Below are 15,069 nucleotides of genomic sequence, written 5' to 3'. Positions count from 1 at the left end.
TCGTAATAAATCAATCACCATCACCGAACAGAATGCATTCCTAGTTATCGTTATTTCCTTTCAGCACTAGTGCTATAGACCTTCCAACACAATCTTACTCTGTACACCCCACGCTTTATATGCTTACAAGCACATGTCAATAAGCCCAGATACAACAAGCCCAAATACGCAGCATGACAGTGGATTTCAGAGCACGTGCCCTCGAGTGGATAGACACTATTGTCAACAAGCGCAACACTGAGGCAGGAGCTGCTTTTATGCACGACTCCATCCAATTAGTCCACAACGATACATGTCTAACGAAGCAATCATTCGTGGAGCTATGGCCTCAAATCTTGATCAAAAGTCCAAATTTTCGCCTCAAAGTAAAGGATACCCTGGCTGAAGGGAATTGCGTGTGGATATACTCGGAGGCCAGCGGGCGACTTGGTGGTGGCCTAGTCGATGATGTTCATATGTTGCTCTTCGACAATGGTGGTATGATCATACGGAGTCATGGAATACAACGACTAAAAGAATCAGAGGGACCAGGGGGGTCTGTTCTGCAGTAACAACGATATTTCGCTCAAAGACAACTTCGTAATATGGTTGATATAGTCTCAAATTAGAGCCTCGATCTCGCAGCTGTAGGATCGATTGAGTAGTTACTAGCCTTCATACTAATGAAGAGAAGACTAGGATTGGATAGAATGAATGTCTTCTTGCGTAGTTGAAATGACAAAGCTTGAATCGGTAAAGCAAAAAAAAAACTTCCACATAGTGATCCTCTAGCTCTTCTTCCAAGTCAGTCGATTAGCGTTTGAGGAGAGCTGGATCTAGAGAATTTAGACTGCTCGATGTTGTGGACTCCCGATATTATCCGCCCGATTTGAATAGCCCGCCAATACAATAAGGCCCTGCATGCTCTTCCTAATATTTCTTAACAAGAGACACACGATTTCGGGGTGATATACCTGCATTATGGTCTCGGTAGAGACAAGACTATCAGGATCCAATATCAATGCGCCTAACTAGATAAGGAGGAAGTTGATTTCCATACACGTGCAAAATGCATAAGCGCTTGTTTCATCCAAGTAAGGGTTAGCTATCTCGCCTAACAGAGGGATGTTGTCTGCCTAGTGCGAATTTCTTCCTGCTGCCTGAGGCCATAAAGCACACAAGGCAAACAGACTACACGCTAGGCTGCGCGCAGGAGAGCTGTCAGATTGAGGCGAGGTTTTGCTCCATGATCGAGCCGATGGTGGTTGGGGAAGGACATGAGACCCCCAAACCAGGGCTAGCGCCGGGACTTAGCACTGCCAAGCCCGAGGCGAGGCCACCTCCCACAGACAGAGCCGTAGACAGAGACAGACAATACACACTTGATCCCATCCATAAAAATCTGACAAGAGCGATAGGTCAGGCCGTGATTATTGAACGGCAAAGCAAGCGGCGAGATATGAATTGCCTAGTATAACTGGTTACAGTGATGCTTGGCGTTGATGTGATGGAATCTTCGGAAGGATATATTCGGAATCGTAGGTAACCGGATGTTCCGCCTCAGATCTGCCTCGATCCGACCCTGCTTTAGGGTATTCATCGCTATAAAATAACACAGATACTCTTTTGGCTTTTGCGACTAGCTTTGTTTCATTCAAATTGTTATCGATCCTTTTAAGCTCCAAACTCGTTCAACATGAGCAACGATGGCTTACTCCAATGGGCGGAGGCTTTGTCTGCGGCCACTTCTACCCTACTTGAATCGCTAAGAGAAAATAGCCAACAATTATATGAACCGGCTTGTTCGCAGGCATCTAAGGAGCAAAGTCACGATGAAAGTACTAAGGAAGAGCATGCTCTTCCTTCGAATTGTGCACGGTACATCTTAAAATTGAAGAGTGTTTATCAGGTTCTTATGGCTTTACAGGTTAGAAGAACCACAAATCAATTATAAAATGCCTTATACACCACTACAGAACAACAAGCACACAAATCTACTGGAATATCCAGATGCCTCTTCCGCAACAAACGAAGACCTAAGTCGCCTTGCGGAGGATCAATCTCCGGGGGAGTTTCAAGACATTTATGAACTTCGAAAACAACATATAAGGCATGGGAGCAGTTATTTTGATCATATTCGCAGAGGCTACCGAGGCGGGTGGCGAGGCGGGTACCGCGCCAACAATTACAAAACCTATCGCCGAGGCTCTCCGTACGGCCCGAGGCCTTCGTTTGAACGACTATCAAGGTAGTTAATTAAGATATACAAGCTGCCAGGGCTAAAGGGATACTGTATTGCTAAGTAGAGCCGCGAAACAGCCACTAATCAAAAATCTTATTAGAGAAATATAAACAGTAGAAAATAACATAAGAACTACAGCGTCTCTATCGTTTATGTCGCTGCGCTGGTTCAATTGTAACATTAGTCACACAGGGACGGACACTAAGAGGGCTTTTAAGGCGTCTGGGCTAGTCTGTATTAACGATGACCTCAACAACTCTATAACCCTACACAACGCGTTATAACTCCAGTATAGTAACTATTGTAAAGTCCGCCCCTATGTGACGAAAACCCCCGTGTGCCGAAAATGACCAATCGGATCATGAGGGTTGTACAGAGGGGCCATTCAAAAGTTCTGTCTGACGCTAATTTCGGCGCTTCGGCGCAACTTGTCTTGGCACAACTCCCACCTTTGAGCTGAGCTGTTGATCAGTCGTAGTCATCTATCTACTATGGCTCCTAATACTGATTCTTATACCCGTACCTTAATTGTAACGTTAAAGTCACCTCCTGTTGGCAAGTCAACGTCACAGATCTCAGAGCTGACTGGCGTCCATCCTCGTACGGTTGATCGTATCTATAGTAGAGCTATCGCTGCTGGCTCTGAGCCAAACGTTCTCCCTCTTAAGATCTTCCCACAGCACGTCCAGGATGCTCCGAAGCCTGGTAGACCTGCTAAGCAGGCAGAGGAGGTGAAGGAGCAGATGTTTCAACAAGTACGACGCGATAGATATGGACGAGAGAAGAGCTGTGCTGACCTTGCTGGTGGGCTCAGTCTCCAAGGAGTCGAAATCTCTGCCTCTACCGTCTGGAGGGTATTGAGAGCAGCAGGATACAGAAATACCAAGCCAACGAGGAAGCCTGGGTTGACACAGGAGATGAGGAGTGCTCGTCTTAAGTGGGCATTAGAGCATAAGGACTGGACGTTGGAGGACTGGAAGAATGTCATCTGGACAGATGAGACGTCCGTGGTAATCAACCACCGACGTGGGGGCTACAGAGTCTGGAGAAGGGCAGATGAGAGAGTAGTCAAGAGCTGCATCCGTGAGAGGTGGAAGGGATACTCTGAGTTTATGTTCTGGGGCCGTTTCTCGTACGACAAGAAAGGTCCATGCCATGTCTATCAGCCAGAGACAAAGGCAGAGAAAGAGGATGCTGCTCGTCGGATTGAGCAGCTAAACGCTGAGCTTGAGCCTCTACAGAGAGAGGAGTGGGAGCTGTTAGAGTCTATGAGGAGAATAGGGCTACGTAATAAGCGTGGCAGGAAGCCTCAATGGAGATGGACAGAGAAGACAGGCAAGCTGATGCGCACGTCTGGAGGTGGCATAGACTGGTGGAGACGTCAGACCTGCGTTCTCATCCCAAAGCTGATTCCTTTCGCCAAAGAATGCCTCTAAGATAGACCTCAGACTGTTGTAATGGAGGATAAGGCACCTAGCCACGCCCACCACTATCAGAGTGTGATCTATCGCCTGCACGACGTTGAGAGACTACTCTGGTGTGATAACTCGCCAGACTGTAACTGTATTGAGCCATGCTGGTTCTGTATAAAAAAAGGAGACAACGCTAAAGGGAGCTCCTAAATCAAGAGCAGACGCAGTTAAGATTTGGCAGAAATGCTGGAAAGATCGCTCTCAGCAAAGAATCCAAGCTTGGATCGAGCGAGTTCTTGTACACATTCAAAAGATTATTGAGCTACAAGGTGGTAATGAGTACATAGAGGGAAGAGACAAGCCTCGACTAAGGCGGCAGTACATTGAATCCGGACTTACGTCACCTGCAATTAGACTTAACACCAACAACCGAAAGTATGCGTCTAGAGCACACCAGCTATCCAGCAACCACCCAATCCAGAAAGCAATTACAAGGATCACAAATACAGACAAAGCTAGCTACAAAAAGCCAAACCAGCATAGACAACTATATACTATTATTAAGTCAATCCCAGAGAGAGACAACAATAGCGTAGAAAAGATAATCCCATATAGGTTCAGACCGTGGGAAAGTCTTAACTACAAGATTACTGTATCAAAAAAGAGCAAAGAGGAAGAGGAAATTGCACACGCGGATTATATCCTATCAAGGAGCGGAGATAACTTCACCGCAATCTACTCAGATGCCTCACAACACGACAAGGGAATAGGGATCGGCGTAGGTGTAGTAGCGTACAGCTCCACCCACGAAGAAACCTCTTCTCAAAAGACAAACATTGGATGCTCCCAACTAGTCTACAACGGTGAACTAGAGGGGATAGCACAGGCATTTGAACACGCGGCTATAGTGGCACAAGAAGGCCAAGAGATCTACGTATACGCAGACAACCAAGCAGCAATGCATAGGCTTAACAACCTATCGGACAACCTGGGACAACAGTGGCTACTAAGATGCATCAGAGCCGCAAAGAGAATAACGACAAAGAAAGCATCTATCCACCTGCAGTGGGCCCCAGGACATAACGACGTCAAAGGCAACGAAAAAGCCGACACGCTAGCAAAGGAAGCAGCTAAAGAGAGACCAACAACATCGACCATAGCGAGCCTAGCCTACTTAGGCACAGAAATCAACAAAATACAAAAAACAGAACAACTGATGGAGTACAAGAGGTATACCGACAGGCCCACCAAAAACAGAAGCTCCTACTCAAGGATCTTTAAGCTCAACACACATACAACAATCAAAGTCCCGAAGGGAACACCAAGAGAAATCTCAAGCGCGTTCTACTCACTCAAGCTAGGACATGGATACTTCAACTCCTACCTTAAGAGATTCAACAAGAGAGACTGCAATCTATGTATATGCTACAAACCACAAACACCACAGGACCTACTTCTAGATTGCAAACAGTACAAAACACATCGAAATACACTCAAAGAAGCAATACCACACAGACCCATCACCCTCCCACTTCTCCTCCAAAAAAAGACAGGCATTAAAGCTACTCTAGCCTTTATCGCAAGTACTAGGATTGGCACGAGAAAATGGCACCTTGGGCAAACCACCGAACAGACAGACACTGTATAAAACTACAAAAACAATATTTCCTTATCCAAAAGAGCCCGCTGCTACATCTCTTTCTATTCACCACACTGCTCTTTAGCACCCGCGCCAATGGAAGACTAGCTCTGGAATTGGAGTACGCAAAACACCACCCAAATTGTACAAGACCCATATTATTATTATATTTCCATTAGAGTCCTGTATCAGTCGGTGACTATGTGGGACTTTGGCTAAGCCGTTCTATGTATGATGGTCGTTGTGGAGTTTCTATGGGTCTTGTACAATTTGGGTGGTGTTTTGCGTACTCCAATTCCAGAGCTAGTCTTCCATTGGCGCGGGTGCTAAAGAGCAGTGTGGTGAATAGAAAGAGATGTAGCAGCGGGCTCTTTTGGATAAGGAAATATTGTTTTTGTAGTTTTATACAGTGTCTGTCTGTTCGGTGGTTTGCCCAAGGTGCCATTTTCTCGTGCCAATCCTAGTACTTGCGATAAAGGCTAGAGTAGCTTTAATGCCTGTCTTTTTTTGGAGGAGAAGTGGGAGGGTGATGGGTCTGTGTGGTATTGCTTCTTTGAGTGTATTTCGATGTGTTTTGTACTGTTTGCAATCTAGAAGTAGGTCCTGTGGTGTTTGTGGTTTGTAGCATATACATAGATTGCAGTCTCTCTTGTTGAATCTCTTAAGGTAGGAGTTGAAGTATCCATGTCCTAGCTTGAGTGAGTAGAACGCGCTTGAGATTTCTCTTGGTGTTCCCTTCGGGACTTTGATTGTTGTATGTGTGTTGAGCTTAAAGATCCTTGAGTAGGAGCTTCTGTTTTTGGTGGGCCTGTCGGTATACCTCTTGTACTCCATCAGTTGTTCTGTTTTTTGTATTTTGTTGATTTCTGTGCCTAAGTAGGCTAGGCTCGCTATGGTCGATGTTGTTGGTCTCTCTTTAGCTGCTTCCTTTGCTAGCGTGTCGGCTTTTTCGTTGCCTTTGACGTCGTTATGTCCTGGGGCCCACTGCAGGTGGATAGATGCTTTCTTTGTCGTTATTCTCTTTGCGGCTCTGATGCATCTTAGTAGCCACTGTTGTCCCAGGTTGTCCGATAGGTTGTTAAGCCTATGCATTGCTGCTTGGTTGTCTGCGTATACGTAGATCTCTTGGCCTTCTTGTGCCACTATAGCCGCGTGTTCAAATGCCTGTGCTATCCCCTCTAGTTCACCGTTGTAGACTAGTTGGGAGCATCCAATGTTTGTCTTTTGAGAAGAGGTTTCTTCGTGGGTGGAGCTGTACGCTACTACACCTACGCCGATCCCTATTCCCTTGTCGTGTTGTGAGGCATCTGATTAGTGACGTAGTTGATCGTATCGTAAATACCACCAAAACCACAAGAGTCTAAACAACCATAGCCGCAAACACACGACATCGCAATCAAAGCGTGTATCCAAAGTTGCTACTGTATGTTTTATATCTACAGCTTGCTCTTTGAATTCAACTGCTCAGGTCGCCACATCTTATTTAACAAGCGACTCGCGTTGACCATCTCGGGTCTACACTGATCCAAGGACGTGATACCCAGCAAACGCATTCCCGTATCCAGCTCATCTGCAAGTACTGTTCGAATCCTCAGCAAAATTCTTCTCCCCAGTTTCGCATTAAATTTGAACTTACTGTCAACACATCTCTCAACACCCTTCGAACCATAGGCACTAAGCGCATAGAGGAACGGCCTTCCAACGCCGACTGCCGTAGCACCCAGGCACAATGCTTTGAGCACATCGTTTCCATCTCTCAATCCACCATCGAGGAAGACCTCTAGTTTGCCAAGGACTTCTGGGCAGTAGGTACGGATTTCAAGGAGCGTCATGAGTGCACTAGGCGCAGTGTGCAACTGTCTGCCGCCATGGTTGCTGAGCAAGATACCATCGCATCCGTATTCCATTGCAAGTTTCGCATCTTCTGCACATTGAATACCCTTAAGTACGATGGGATCATCCCATTCTTTACGGACCCATTCCAAGTCGTCCCATGTCATGTACGGAGTCAATCGGCCTTGGACTGGGCGTCCACCCATGGCAGGAGCAAAGGCGTTGTCACCGCCAATCTCCCGGTCTCTAGGACCTTCATCAACAAGGCTGACTGCAAGCGTCTCCTCGGCTTGAAGGCGGCGATCTGCAGTGCGCTTTCCTACAACGGGCACGTCGACTGTCACCCACAGGCTCTTGTATCCGCAGCGCTTTACAATGCGGATGAGTTCGAGAGCCTTATCCTTGTTTACGGGCATGTAGTACTGGTAAAACAGCTGCGTCGGGCTTCCATTACCAAGCCGCCTCTGTTCGTCGACATAGCTCTGCATAATTTGCTCGCTGCTCTTGGAACTTGCTGTGCTAACAAGCGTGTGTATCCCTTTGCGGACTGCTCCTTGTACCATTTCTGGCTCGGCACCTTCGTGGATCGTTCCCATTGTTCCCATAGGGCAGATATAGAATGGATACGGTGAGCTATGTCCAAACATTTTGCGACGCGTATCTACTTCGCCTACATTGCGCATTACACGTGGACGAAAACTGATGCGACCCCAGTCATCAATGTTGGCTTTGATTGATGCACCCGTGTTTGCTGAGCTAGAAGCATAGATGTATGACTTGTGGGACATAACTGTTTTTGCCACTGGTTCGAAGTCGGTCGTGGAGACGCAAAGACTGACATGAGGAATTTCATTGGAGTTGGGATCGATCTTTGACGGCTTTCTAGAATTCGTGTCTTTGATTTGACGAAGCTGACCAGATGTGTTTGGATCAACGGGCCCTAGAAGGGCTTCTTTCGGTAGGTAGTCCTCCAGATAGCTTAATGGATGATACTTTTTAAACTCTTCTGTCGCGTCCTATTAAATTATCAGAAAATTCTCCCATCACGCACGGCTATACACTCACCGATCCTGCATTCTTCAAGATGATTGGTGCACCACCTGGATGTTCTGACAAGAAGTTGGTAACATTGTACGCCTTCGAATCCAGCACAATCCAGCAATCATTCTTGCTGTGGTGCTTTGCTACCTCTGCTCTATTGATTCGCGACATGACTCTAACTTCTTGCACTTGGCGTGTATAAGTCGAGATCTTATCTCCAGGTTCGGCCAACCGCAGTGAGGGTATTTGAGGGGAAGCCGCTAACCCGGATATGTCACTTGGAGATCGGAAATATTGCCGGCGCTCGCATGCGGGCTGACTGACACCGAATGCCGCCGACTGGTGCGAGTACTGTAGCTAGTGTCGGATGCTTCCTACGGCAATAACTATATGGGGCTCACAGGAACATGTTTAAGGCTGGTACTTGTTGAGCTTAGTGAAGTTTTTCTCGAGACGTTGACTGAATGTCAAACAGAAGGTAACTAGTACGTTGGTTCCCATTCAATTCCGCCAAGGAACTTTACTTACTGATGCAGAATGAAACATTGTAACGTGAATCACTCCGTGACGGGACTCCTTGTGTGCCGAAAATGACCAATCGGATCATGAGGGTTGTACAGAGGTGCCTTTCAAAAGTATTGTCTGCCAAGAATAATCTAGCCGAAGTACTGCCGCCTTAGCCGAGGCTTGTCTCTCCCCTCTATATACTCATTGCCACCTTGTAGCTCAATTATCTTTTGAATGTATACAAGAATTCACTCAATCCAGGCTTGGATCTTAAGTTGCGAGAGATCTCTCCAGCAATTTTGCCAGACTCTGACTGTGTTGCAGTACAATGCAGTCAATCAAAGTGTAACCGCGCGAGGCAGTCATCAGAGTATATTGTGTTCTGTTGTTGTTGTGCTGTCATGGCCACCTTATATGTAGCCATAATCAGGGTCTATTTACATGACGTATCTCTGATGCTGGTGAGGAGAGAAGGTGCTCATGGAGGGGAGGGAGGAGCGCCAGGACAACGCACGTGACATGCGCAATACCCTTGCCTCACAAACTGCAACACATTCTGTAGAGGTAGCAAATCTTGAGGATTATCTTGTTGCATAGACTGCAGGTCCACTGGTTGTGTTATACACTCTCGTGCATTTGCAGTTTCCGCTTTTTTCATCCTGTCTAGTTTTCATCCCACGTGATCTATCGTCTCGACTGGTGAGCGCTTGCCCAAAACATCTTGGGCTCTGTAAGCTTCTGATTCTAATTGGCTAGAAGATACTGCTGTCTCTCTACATTAGAAACTGCTGACAGGAGCTAGCGCACTTCGGTTAAGATTACCATCAGGCGAGAGAGGCTTCGCGTAGGATGAAAGATCGATTGCTCGCAAGAACCGGAAACTGCAATTGCATGAGAGTGCAAGGTGCCCCTGCTTTGCTGATGGAATCGAGCCGGCCTCGTGGTGCATACCGCCGAGCCTAGTCTACGGACGGGGCATTGGCTTACCACAATGCAGAGGCGTGGATGAGTGACATCACCTAATCAGATGAAGCCATCGTGTTGTCAAGGCTAGTCATTCTATGCACCGTATAGTAATTACAGTCGCTAGCGATTGCGGCTTCACCCCTACACGCAGCTGCGCAACGGTTTTGAACAGCCCTACTCCCCATATATGGCTTAGCGCTAGATGTTTGCTGCAAAACCGTCGATGTGATTGGTCAGTCGTCGATCTCATGATGACTGCACTTGTGGAAAGATGCACGCAGGGGTGAAGCCGCAATCGCTAGTGACTATAAACAGATTCATCGTTTTACTCCGCTACAGGTAGCGAAACTGCTTACACTGATCATGCTTAGACTGGTTATGCTTACAGTGAGAGCGCTTACCACGAAAACGCCTACGGCTCTGGGCGGGTAGATCCTATGAGGCTTCACGTCTAGCTCGCATAGTGCCGAGAAATCGTAATGGTAAAGTACCGGCTAGATTGTAAGTCACCTTGTCGATGCGACCTCGAACGAGTGTGCAGCCACCAGCGCTCAGATGGTCGTCTCCGACTATGAAAAACCAGCCGGGCTCAATACAAGTCAGCCGTAGCAGACGGCCAACGGGAAAAGAAAGAGACGGGAAGACGATATGCAAGGCCCATGGTGCTGCAAGCAGAAGTGCGATAATCAAGGACAAGCGAAAGGCGTCCAAGCCAGCAGACGGCCTGCAGCCAACACCGCCAAGGCCAGAAAAAGCAGAAGCTTCATCTGCTCGAGCTCGAACCGGCCCCTGAGCGATTACTCGGACGTCATTCACAGAGCCATAATCTTCACTCAAAAGTGGGTCAATCGGCCAGCACATGTCCGGCGGAGAGAGACGGAGCTGCGAGGCGGCTACGTTGCGAGACCTCTCAATTCGTTTATGCTATACCGTTTAGCATATATCGAAGAGGCACTGTACACGCAGCCCAAACAGCAGAAGCTCTCGGCGATTATAGCAGACAGCTGGCGCAAAGAGCCTGAGAAAGTGCGCCAGGCGTACTGTTGCCATTCAGGACTACCCTTCTTGGAATCGGCCCGATGCTTCTTGGCCGAATGTTCTACAACCTTCACTTTCACTCCTTTGCCGTTATGTGCTTACGCATATCTTATGTATATAACCTTGTGTATCTACTCCGTAGGACAATCGACGCAGTTCTCATATGCAGTTGTTGACGTCTTGTCTACTGCGATACGTACGACGGCCTTGAAGGTCGACCTGGCCGATTCCAATAGACGAGCACGCGACCAACCTCAGCGCTTTCCTCGGCGAGGTACTATCGCTAATCGAGCGCAAAGGAGGCAGCCTCTGCCAGCAGGTATCGTTGGCGATATCATAAGCGGCGCATTGACATTCGTCCTAAAGACGCAGCACTCCTTCGACCTCAGCAGAACTCGTTCAACAACTAGCAGCAAATATATAACGGAATGGCAACATAGTGGAGGAGGCGAGGGCAGCGGCCAAGGACGCCACGGAAGTGGGCAGAGCGATGCTGGAGATGGCGCGAGAGATTAGAAACAAAAGACCACAAGAACAGGCGAATGGACTAATGAGCTACGCCGCAGCGGCAGCTAAAGGCGTCACACTAGCAGGTACATACAATACACAAGCTCTCAAAGCATCCTCTGTGCAGACACAGCGTGAGGTCATGGTGAACATTAGGACTCGCTTACTATACAGGGCCTCAGGGCAATGAACCGTAACGACCTGAACCTTCAAGTCCAGCGTGCCATCGAGCAGAGCGACAATGATACCATAGCCAGCGTGAAGATTGTCTCATCTAACCAGCTGAAGAGCGGAGACTTGAGCATCAAGACAGCTAGCAGCAGCGAGGTCGAGACGCTGCGACAGTTTGCGGACGACTGGTCCCACCGCAATGGCAGTGGGAATACAGTGTAGATCCCGAAGTACGGCGTCCTGGTATACGGCATACGCACAAGCACGATAGATGTACGCAAGTTTGAAGAAAACAGAGCACGAATTCTATGGGAGAACAAACCGTTCATCCCCTGGGCAGAGATAAGATACATAAGTTGGCTGACTAGAGACTTCTGCTAAATGGATTATTACCATCGATTTCATCAGGCCAGAGGATGCCAACAAGATCATCGATGAGAGCCTAATCTGGCACAGCGAGGTCTTCCAGTGCTAACGATACGGCCACATAGGAACCCAGTGTAAGGCAGCAACAGCATGTGCCACTGTGCGCAGGAACGCGACACCCGGGACTGCCCAGCGCGTACCGAGGAAATACGCGACATGCCGAGGCGAAGACGTGGTTTATATTTCCCTGGCAACATCCCTTCCCTACAGCCATGCAACGCACGTCACAGACCCGGTACATGCATCGTCCTGCAACTCACCGCTCGTTCGACCCCCAGCCTACGCGGCACTCGAAATCCTATTCCATGTCCCAAGGTCGGCATTTCCGGAGCTATGCCAGCCTCTAGTATGTTCTGTCTGACTGTATGCCATGTACAGGGCCGCGGCTTGACAGTGATGATCGCCACATTGTTATGCCACTCGATACGAGCCGTTGCCGGACCTCGAGACAAAGATACTGCTCGCCAATCCCGACATGACCATAACATTGACTTTCTTGTCAAGACTCTTAGTCATCGAATATTTGCTCCCTCAAGGGTGACTACTAAGCCCATCAGAAGCCACAATACTGCTACTCGAGCCGTCAGAAGAGCGAATATCCTACAGCTCATTAACAAGGTTCTTTACTAGTGATACTGTCAGCCCCATGTACCAAAGGGTGGCTCACCGGTAAGACAAAATACAAAACAAGGGATGGTCTGTGTGCTGCCGGTACTCCCAGTAGCCGTAGAACTAGACTGTTCTGCAAGTAAGGCTTTCCCCTGCGACGCCAAGGTGTTGTGCTAATGTTACGCCGCATTGACTGCCTACCTACCCCAACCAGCGCTCACTGTTCTCATTGGCGAGGATACAAAAGCGGCGTTTCCGGCTGCCTTCTCGCCGTCATCATACTGCCTAACATGGCAAGTACTACGAAATTCGTTGATGTCTGAGACAGATAAAGGACGCTCTCGGGCCAAGTCTCGCATGGGTATAATCCCTGAATTTGTGATAAGTGGCTGCATGGCGTAGACGCCCGCTGTGATGGATAGCATACTCTGTACCGACCAGCGTCTAGTCGCCGACCCAGCATCCTCCATGTTCCATGCAAGGCCATATTCAAAGCGCCCAGTTTTGAATCGCCGAGATCGCAAGAAAAGCGGCTGAGGGGTTACAAGCCGAAGAGCGGTGAGGTGACAGGATGAAGGACCTCTCAGCCTTATCGGAGGCTATGCGCGACATACCTTTAATATCACAGTGGCGCACCATAGATCATCCAACTAGGGGTGCTATCAGTACCATTGAAAATTGGATAATCGACCTGTAATTCCTTGATTTTATAGGATGATAGATGATGCATCTTATTCCCTCGTCACAGTGTCATAACATAAGTGGTTAGACTGCAGCGTGGCACATGGCTGTCAATGTGAGTTTCTTTGCGTCGTACGTAGTCCGCCTCGTTAGACCTTACCGCTTGTGAACGCTTGAGGAAGTGGAGGTATTTGGTGTCAACGTTGACGATCCGCCAGCAGTTTATCAAACCAGCGCAGATAACTCATCGAGTCTTTCAACACCGCAAATGATCACACCTTTCCGGTATCTAAAATAGCTAAGCGAAATTGCGGATCCTTCTTCGCGAAACCGGGATACAGCCACCATGAAGGTCCTCCATGTCGCCTTCTCGCAAGGATGCTACAATCCCTGTTTGTCGCCTAGGAGGCAGGGGTTGACGGGAGGGCCTTGCCGATCATCCTCGTAGTCACAATGTGCAGCGATGGCATCGTAAGCGTAAGCATAAGCATAAGCAGCGGGTGCTGCAGGCGTGTGGCCTTGTTTCCTTGCTGATAGCCTTGAGTGGCGGTCTCTGTGAAATGGAAACGCCACAGGGAGATACAGTACAGTACAGTGGTTGGCGATTGCGGCTTCACGCTCCAAGTAGCATCCCAAAAGTTCAGTCATCAATAGGTCGAGGATTGACCAATCACATCGATTGTTCTGCAGCGGTCATCTTGTGTTAAGCCGTGTACGGAAGGTGGGTCTGTGAAGAACCGTTGCGCAGCTGTGTGTAGGGGGGAAGCCGCAATCGCTAACCACTGTACAATATTACCCCCGAACCACGTTGTTGGAAACGAACCGCCTCAGCTCCGCACGCGATAGAATCGACGGCCGTGTCTTGGGTCGTGTGGCGCACTCGTCTGCGAAAAAGGGCTAGCGCGACCTGCCTGTGAATCGCGCAGCCCCGCATTGCCGTGTTAGAAAGCAGGCTACGCGCACGGCTCGAACGCAGCCTACTGTATTACGCTGCAAGCTCCAATCCGCGACGACTCACCCCCGCCGATGTCTCTTCTCACAACGCGACTCATTGCTGGGACCTTCACACGGATGATGGCAGCCGGCGCGCAGAAATCGGGCTCGAGCTGGGCTTGAGTTGCGCTTGGAGTCGGGGCTGTGAGTCGGGGCTGTGAGTCGGGGCTATGAGTCGGGGCTATGAGTCGGGGACTGTGAGGCGGGGCGTGAGGCGGGATTGAGACGCTGGAACCACTTTGCCTCTCCAGCCGCAGAAAATTGCCAACATCAGCTTCTATGCCCTGCCTAATACACAGGTCAGGCTCTGCTCTATACATACTAAGTCATTACAAATGCTCGTTTAGCTTATAGCGGGCGAGGATGTCAATCTTTCTGTACTACTGTAGGTCGACCCCCGATTTCCTCCCCATCAGCACACCTCTCCGCTTTTGCCAATTGTCAGATTGTGATGGGTTATCAAAGACGGGGATAATGGTATAATAATATGATGGGGATCGATTGTATTGTTCTGGTCTGATGTCGTGTTGTGTTTTTTGCTGATCCAACGCCGTTCGATCAGTTGAATCGCGGTGGATGGTGTGGAGTGCTAGGGGCGCGGGTGGAGCCGCAATCGCCAACGACTGTACGTATGAGAGCACTGAGCGCAGTCAGCAAGACGCTCAACCTAAGTCGATGACAACTCGTGCTTGACTCCCAGAACCCTGGTCTGATCTAAGAGGTGACCGTGATTAGTAAGCAGGTACTGCTCGTTCTAGTGAGATATACCGAGGCTGCTGAGAATGCTGAGGATTATGCTTATGGCCCGTACAATACGCCCAAAGGCACAACGCCGGTCTCAGTGCCATTCACAGCTCCACATTCACCTCCGACTTCGATTCCCCCAGCTTTCGGGCCAGTACCAGGCACTATCGCATCTTCAGTGCTCTCACTACACAAGCGCGACTCTTTATACCACAGGCGACAAGCCGACAAGTCTCTTACTCAAAACCAACAACAAGACAGCTCCTTAGTCTCTTCCTTCG

The 15,069-nt window shown here is 48.8% G+C and overlaps 4 protein-coding genes across 4 annotated transcripts; 3 read left to right on the top strand and 1 right to left on the bottom strand.

The window, feature by feature from the left end:
* Positions 1–2,712: 2,712 nt before the first annotated feature.
* Positions 2,713–3,657, top strand: PtrM4_142760 (uncharacterized protein; the record flags this gene model as incomplete). Its single annotated transcript, XM_066109597.1, has 1 exon — positions 2,713–3,657. The coding sequence occupies one exon, from the start codon at positions 2,713–2,715 to the stop codon at positions 3,655–3,657; it is 945 nt and encodes a 314-aa protein (XP_065960519.1).
* Positions 3,658–3,678: 21 nt separating this feature from the next.
* PtrM4_142750 (uncharacterized protein) lies at positions 3,679–5,281 on the top strand (the record flags this gene model as incomplete). Its single annotated transcript, XM_066109596.1, has 2 exons — positions 3,679–3,805; positions 3,855–5,281. 2 exons carry the CDS (start codon positions 3,679–3,681, stop codon positions 5,279–5,281), a joined length of 1,554 nt encoding a protein of 517 aa, XP_065960518.1.
* A 393-nt stretch (positions 5,282–5,674) lies between these two features.
* On the bottom strand, positions 5,675–8,317 carry PtrM4_142740 (LldD, L-lactate dehydrogenase (FMN-dependent) and related alpha-hydroxy acid dehydrogenase; the record flags this gene model as incomplete). Its single annotated transcript, XM_066109595.1, has 3 exons — positions 5,675–6,579; positions 6,909–8,121; positions 8,171–8,317. 3 exons carry the CDS (start codon positions 8,315–8,317, stop codon positions 5,675–5,677), a joined length of 2,265 nt encoding a protein of 754 aa, XP_065960517.1.
* A 2,839-nt stretch (positions 8,318–11,156) lies between these two features.
* PtrM4_142730 (uncharacterized protein) lies at positions 11,157–11,557 on the top strand (the record flags this gene model as incomplete). The annotated part of the gene is made up of 2 exons (XM_066109594.1): positions 11,157–11,309; positions 11,339–11,557. 2 exons carry the CDS (start codon positions 11,157–11,159, stop codon positions 11,555–11,557), a joined length of 372 nt encoding a protein of 123 aa, XP_065960516.1.
* Between the last annotated feature and the right edge of the window lie 3,512 nt (positions 11,558–15,069).

The sequence above is a fragment of the Pyrenophora tritici-repentis genome, chromosome 8 (assembly GCF_003171515.1).
Source record: "Pyrenophora tritici-repentis strain M4 chromosome 8, whole genome shotgun sequence".
Taxonomy (NCBI): domain Eukaryota; kingdom Fungi; phylum Ascomycota; class Dothideomycetes; order Pleosporales; family Pleosporaceae; genus Pyrenophora; species Pyrenophora tritici-repentis.
The sequence above is the reverse complement of the archived record's forward strand: the minus strand, read 5'-3'. Positions and strand labels throughout refer to the sequence as shown.